Here is a 7213-nt window from a genome sequence, read left to right as displayed (position 1 = left end):
CTCAGCAACTCTGGACACCCAGAGGGATGCAATGAGTTCTGACATCAGGGCACAGTTTTTGTCTCTGTTCTGGGGCAGATTTGGCACAATAAAACACCCCCAGGGACCAGGGATGCTTGCAGCCCCAGGGAGCACCATTTAACCCCTCAGGTTTGCAGTTTCTTGCTGAAATAAGGCACAGAAATCACATTTATTGCATTCATCTCCACACCAGCACGTGATTTTTATTCCTCCCTTATATTGCATTTCTGTTACAGTATTTCGTGACAGAACCTTCTGGAAGGACTTGGGACAGTTTTTGTCTCTGTTCTGGGGCAGATTTGGCACAATAAAATTCCCCCAAAGACCAGGGATGCTTGCAGCCCCAGGGAGCACCATTTAACCCCTCAGGTTTGCAGTTTCTTGCTGAAATAAGGCACAGAAATCACATTTATTGCATTCATCTCCACACCAGCACGTGATTTTTATTCCTCCCTTATATTGCATTTCTGTTACAGTATTTCGTGACAGAACCTTCTGGAAGGACTTGGGACAGTTTTTGTCTCTGTTCTGGGGCAGATTTGGCACAATAAAATTCCCCCAAAGACCAGGGATGCTTGCAGCCCCAGGGAGCACCATTTAACCCCTCAGGTTGGCAGTTTCTTGCTGAAATAAGGCACAGAAATCACATTCATTGCATTCATCTCCACACCAGGAGACTCCACGTGATTTTTATTTCTCCCTTCGATTGCATTTCCGTTACTGTTACAGTATTAAAATGATTAACAAAAAGCATAAAACTGGAACCAAAACCAAGGTGGGGCAGAGTTTCCCCTGCAGCACCCCTGGCCTGGCCCCTGGAACAGGACAAACCCTGCTCTCCTGAGGGAATAATCTGCCTTTCCCAGAGCAGGAAGGCACTCAAGGCATGGCTGCTGGTGAGAATCCTCCAGACAAGTCCTGCTGCTTCACTGGATCACTCCAGGGCAGGTGTGTTTAGATGTCCATGTCAAACTGCTCCTCCTCACCTGCTGGGAGGGACAAAAACCACAGGTGAGGCCCCGAAATTCCACATTAAACAGCAAAGATTGCGGTGGCTGGCAGCTGTGCTTCAGGAATGGGGTAGTCTGGGTTTAAAAGGTGCATTCAGGCAGCAGGGTTGGTGTGAAAATCAGCTTGTGAAGCTGTGCTAAAGGTGTCGCTGCTGGGGGGGGATGGATCTTTAAATAATGCCCTTTAAATAATCAATTCTTCCCCCTGGATTTCCTTGTAACAACCACACTGAGGACAGAACCCAGCCAGGCACATTTCACAGCCCTTATCCCACAGCCTGACAGCCAGGAGCTGCTCCTGAGGACAGGGATTCTCTGGCCCAGCATTTCAGGGGTGTCCCTTGAGCCATTTCAGGTCACAGCACGGGGCAATCCTGACCCTGGAAAGGTTTTACTTGCAGCAATCACACAACGAGAGCTTTTAGATCTTTATTTTTAGAGAGAGGAGATAAATGCTTCCACTTGGTAGGTTCAGAAATAACCTCAAATAATTTTAAAAACAATTTTTCAAGGCAGCACTGGCTTGTGTTGCTGCAGCAGGGCCTCAGAGAAGTGTCCCTGTCACTAAATGGGGTCAGAAACAGGCAGGAGGAATTTCCCACTCAGGCTGATATTAAAAACCCAAGTAAATCCTGCTCTGAATTGTAACTTGAACCTCCAGCAGCTGCAGCACAGCCCAGCTCAGGGAGAGGCAGCAGCAGCTGCTCCTCTGCTCTGCACAGGGCTCCTGATCCAACAGCAGCTTCCCAAAGGCTGAATTAATGGGAATCCTATCAAATTACACCCCAAAACTGCAAAACTCACGTTGCTGGGGATCAAACAACTGCAAAACCCCGTGACACTGAGCCCACTGAGACTTTCCAAGAAGTTTCTGGAGAATTTCCTGGCAATCTCCTGGCTCCATTCCAGCAGAGCTTCCCAAATGCTGAATTAATGGGAATCCTATCAAATTACACCCCAAAACTGCAAAAGCCACATTGCTGAGGATCAAACAACTGCAAAACCCTGTGACATTGAGTCCATTGAGACTTTCCAAGAAGTTTCTGGAGAATTTCCTGGCTCCAATGCAGCTCTGGACCTTCTAGGAACCAGCAGAGCTTCCCAAATGCTGAATTAATGGGAATCATCTCAAATTGCACCCCAAAACTGCAAAACTCACGTTGCTGAGGATCAAACAACTGCAAAACCTTTGCTACCCTGTGACACTGAGCCTTTCCAAGAAGCTTCTGGAGAATTTCCTGGGAATCTCCTGGCTCCACTGCAGCTCTGGAACTTCTAGGAACCAGCAGAGCCTCCTAAAGGCTGAATTAATGGGAATCATATTAAATTACACCTAAAACTGCAAAAGCTACGTTGCTGAGGATCAAACAACTGCAAAACCCTGTGACACCGAGCCTTTCCAAGAAGTTTCTGGAGAATCTCCTGGCTCCAAAGCAGCTCTGGACCTTCTAGGAGCCAGCAGAGCCCCTCAGAAGCTGTCTGGGCCCTGCTGCCTGCACTCACCTGCGCTCACTTTCTCCTCACAGCTCTGCACGTGGTGATTTTCCACCTTCAGCTCCTCCACGCTGGGGCTGGTGACTCCTGGAATGTCGGGAAGGTCGGAGGGAGGGGTTTTGGCACCGGGGGAATTGCGGCATTCCATCAGAAACTTCCTGTCATAAATAATCCTGGTACCTGGGGGGACAGCGTTCCATCATTTTTAAATTCCCTTACAGCCCAAAACGCTCAGGGATTGGGTATTTAAGTGGTAAATGTGATGTAGCACTTCAGTTTCCAGAATTCTGGGTCCCTGGGCTCCAAAACCCCTAGAAGCAGCAGATCCAACCCTTCCCACCTTGCCCAAGGTCACAGCAGCCCACAGAGCAAATAGAAAACTGAATTTAATTCCCAGTCATGGCCAGAAATGGGGCTAAAAGCTGCAGGTGGACAGGTGGAATTCCTGCATGGGCACCTCTCTCAGCACAGCAGCACTTACACACACCTTGCTCAGGGTTTACACACGTGGTTAATGCTCCAAAGCTGAACCAGGAACCAGCCAGCTCCAGCCTGCAGGCATGGATTTCTAGGAACAGCACTGAACACCCTGTTCCTTATAAAGGAATTTATGGAAAGTGCTCAAAAACCACAGGCAGAGCAGGGATCCCTCCAAACAGCCCACACAGCCTTAAGCCAGTGTTTGCTTCCCCTTCTGGATCAGGTGTGTCCTGCTCTGCTCCCGTTCCAGCCACAGGGAAAGGGATTTGTCCTTGTGCCCTCCCCAAAAGTGTTAACTAAAGTACACAAGTGTGGGCAAACAGCTCCTGCCACCATCTGTCCTGGCACAAGCAACTCCCTTTGGTCTGAGCACTGTAAATATACAATAAATCCATAAAACAACACGTCCAGCAGCTGTGTTCCTGTGGAGCTCTGCCAGGGAGTTCTCAAAACACCAAAAAACTTCTCACTGGTGATTCTGAACTCCAGTTCTTTCAGGAGGAGGATCCATCTCTACATTTAGCTGGCTGGGAGAGGGGTGTGGAATTCCTGGGAGGAGAGGACAGGGATTGCTGGAAGTGCAGCTCTGTAGCAGCAATGGGAGCTTCCACCTTCCTCCAACAGAGCTCCTGAAAGGCAGGGGGATGTGGCCAGGAGGAGCAGGGCAGGACAGGACACTCAGATGGAGCAGGACAGGACACCAAGATGGAGCAGGACAGGACACCAAGATGGAGCAGGACAGGACACCAAGATGGAGCAGGACAGGACACCAAGATGGAGCAGGACAGGACACTCAGATGGAGCAGGACAGGACACCAAGATGGAGCAGGACAGGACACCAAGATGGAGCAGGACAGGACACTCAGATGGAGCAGGACAGGACACCAAGATGGAGCAGGACAGGACACCAAGATGGAGCAGGACAGGACACTCAGATGGAGCAGGACAGGACACTCTGATGGAGAACAGGACACTCAGATGGAGCAGGAGAGGACACTCTGGGCAGGACAGGACACTCAGATGGAGAACAGGACACTCAGATAGAGCAGGACAGGATGCTCGGGGCAGGACAGGACACCCAGATGGAGCAGGAGAGGACACTCAGATGGAACATGACAGGAACACTCAGAGCAGGACACCCTGGGCAGGACAGGACACCCAGATGGAGCAGGACAGGACACCCAGGTGGGGCAGGACAGGACAGGACAGGACACTCAGAGCAGGACAGGACACCCAGATGGAGCAGGACAGGACACCCAGGTGGGGCAGGACAGGACAGGACAGGACACTCAGAGCAGGACAGGACACCCAGATGGAGCAGGACAGGACAGGACAGGACAGGACACTCAGATGGAGCAGGATACAACACCCTGATAGAGCAGGACAGGACAGGACAGGACAGGACACCCAGATGGAGCAGGACAGGACAGGACACCCAGATGGAGCAGGACAGGACACCCAGATGGAGCCGGACAGGACACCCAGCCCAGGCTGTCACCAAGAGGCTCCTGCACCCACCCAGACCCACATTCCCCACAGCTCTGGGTGCTGCCAGGGCGTGTTTAGCAGCAAAACCCACACTCCACGGGATGCTGTGCCCCCTGAGAGCCCCACAGGACAGACACACAGCCCCGTGGCTCTGTCCCCCAGCAGCTCTGAGTCCCTTCTCCCTTCAGCACCACAGCAGGGCTGGGCAGCACGGTGTCCCCAACACGGTGTCCCCAACAGGGACAGCCCCGGGCACTGCCAGGTGGGCACACCCCGGCCACAAACCCAGGCCAGCTTCTCCTCCTGCTCCAAACACGCAGGAGACAAAGGGCTGCCAGCCCTGGAGGGCTCATTACTGCACGCTGCTAATCGCCCATTTAATTTCTGCCGCGCTAATTGCTCATCTCATTTCTGCTGTGCTAATTGCTCATTTCATTTCATTTCATTTCATTTCATTTCATTTCATTTCATTTCTGCTGCATTACTCAGGGTTGGGGAAGGCTCCCACAGGTGCTGCTGGAGCCTTCAGCAATTCGCTGCTTCCAGAGGAGGGAAAACACGTCCAAAACAGCCCCAAACCCGGCCAAAACCACCCCAAACACGACCAGAACAACCCCAAACACGACCAGAACAACCCCAAACTCGACCAAAACCATCCCAAACCCGGCCAAAACCACCCCAAACCCGGCCAACACCACCCCAAACGCGACCAGAACAACCCCAAACCCGACCAAAACAACCCCAAACTCGGCCAAAACCACCCCAAACCCGGCCAACACCACCCCAAACGCGACCAGAACAACCCCAAACTCGGCCAAAACCACCCCAAGCTCGGCCAAAACCACCCCAAACCCGGCCAACACCACCCCAAACCCGACCAGAACAACCCCAAACCCGACCAGAACAACCCCAAACTCGACCAAAACCATCCCAAACCCGGCCAAAACCACCCCAAACCCGGCCAACACCACCCCAAACACGACCAGAACAACCCCAAACCCGGCCAAACCCACCCCAAACCCGGCTGTTCTGCACACGTGAATCAGCAGTGTCACTTCCCCTTCTCCCCTTGCCATTTAACCCCTCAAATCCTGCGGGACAACAACCCCTCCATGCCCTCCCAAGGTTTGTTTTTCTGCCTTCACCATTCCTGGTGCTACACCCGCCTGGATAGGGAGGCAAAGGGGAGATTCTACAAGGTGTGGGGGAAAAAAAATCACCCCAAAATCACCCCAAAACCCGGCTTGGGGGCAGCAGAGACGGCTGGAATCCCCTACACTGACCTTGTGCCACCACCTGGAGCTGGGGCTGCTTCTCTGGGGGCCAAAATGGCAAAAATGGAGGGATGGGGACACAAAACTGGCAAGGAGGGATGGGGACACGAAACTGGCAAAAATGGAGGGATGGGGACGCAAAACTGGCAAAAATGGAGGGATGGGGACACAAAACTGGCAAGGAGGGATGGGGACACAAAACTGGCAAAAATGGAGGGATAGGGACACAAAACTGCCACGGAAAGATGGGGACACACAAGTGCCAAGGAGAGATGGTGACACTGAACTTCTCTGATAGAGGAACCCTTGGCAAAATCAGTTTATTACTCTTGGGGACACAAAACCTCTCTGATAGAGGAACCCTTGGCATAATCAGTTTATTACTTTACTTAAGGACAAGTCCCTACAGGAGGTTCCTCTCCTGGCCGGCAAAGAGGGAAGGAGCCCATGGCGCGTTTGCAGCTCCAGAATTTGGAGCGGTGTGGGGTTAGAAATAAAAAAATAAAAAAATAAAGAAAGAAAGAAAAAAAGCCCCCAGGCTTTGCTGGCTGCCAGGGAAAACAGCAAATATTGGAGATTACAATTAATCAGTAACCACGCGGAGGCCAAAGCTGCTCCCTGCGAGGTTCCCCCAAACCCGCACCGAGCCCCGGTACCGGGCGGGAGCTCCCGGTTCCTATCCCGGGACAGGACGGGAGCGCTCCCTGCCCCTTGCTGGAACCGAGCCCTCCCTCCCGCGCTGTCCCGGCGCTCACCGCCCGGCGTGGTCCCGAACACGGTGCCCCCCGGTGTGGTGCTGTAGTCGCCGGGCGGCAGCGGGGCCCCGTCGGGCAGGGCGAGGCATTTCCCGGGGCCCGGGATGTCACGGCTGGGCGTCTGCCCGTGGCAGCAGCGGCCCGACATGACCGGACCGGGACGGGACGGGACCGCGACAGGGACCGGGAGCGGCACCAGCGCCGCCGCCGCCCGCCCGCCGCTTCCGGCCCGGGCCACGCCCCTTCCGCCGCGGGAACGGGAACGGCACCGGGCGGGTCGCAGGGTGGGCGGGGCCTACACGGGAGTGGGCGCGGTTCAATGCAAAGGGGCGGAGTTATGCTAATGAAGCGTCCCGATACGGGGGCGGGGCTTAGCCCGGACAGGGGTGGGGCTTAGCGCTAAATGGGCGGGGTCTGGGCGGGACCCCCCTTTTCTCCCTTTTTCTCCCAATTTTTCCGTTTTTTTCCCTTTTTCTCCCCCTTTTTCCCCCCTCCCTCCCGTTTCTCCTCCTTTTCTCCCTTTTTCTCCCACTTTCTCCCTTTTCCTCCATTTTTTCCCTCCTTTTCCTACCTTTTCCTTCATTTTCCCCCCTTTTTCTCCCACTTTCTCCCCTTTTCTCCCGTTTCCTCCCATTTCCTCCCCTTTCCCTTGATTTATTATTTTATGATATTTATATTATATTATATTATA

At 53.3% G+C, this 7213-nt stretch overlaps 1 protein-coding gene across 2 annotated transcripts; it reads right to left on the bottom strand.

Moving 5' to 3' along the window:
* Nucleotides 1-673: 673 nt before the first annotated feature.
* EIF4EBP1 (eukaryotic translation initiation factor 4E binding protein 1) lies at nt 674-6754 on the bottom strand. Of its 2 annotated transcripts, none has more exons than XM_058820267.1 (3): nt 6523-6754; nt 2535-2705; nt 674-1010 (listed from the first exon to the last, which is right to left on the bottom strand). In XM_058820267.1, exons 1-3 carry the CDS (start codon nt 6668-6670, stop codon nt 976-978), a joined length of 354 nt encoding a protein of 117 aa, XP_058676250.1. In that variant the 5' UTR covers nt 6671-6754; the 3' UTR covers nt 674-975. The 2 variants fall into 2 exon arrangements, with proteins under 2 accessions (XP_058676250.1, XP_058676251.1); XM_058820268.1 differs by having other exon boundaries at nt 674-1007.
* Nucleotides 6755-7213: the final 459 nt, after the last annotated feature.

Source organism: Ammospiza caudacuta, chromosome 26 (genome assembly GCF_027887145.1).
Source record: "Ammospiza caudacuta isolate bAmmCau1 chromosome 26, bAmmCau1.pri, whole genome shotgun sequence".
NCBI classification, from domain to species: Eukaryota; Metazoa; Chordata; class Aves; order Passeriformes; family Passerellidae; genus Ammospiza; species Ammospiza caudacuta.
Note: the sequence above shows the minus strand (reverse complement) of the source record. Positions and strands in the feature narration are given on the sequence as shown.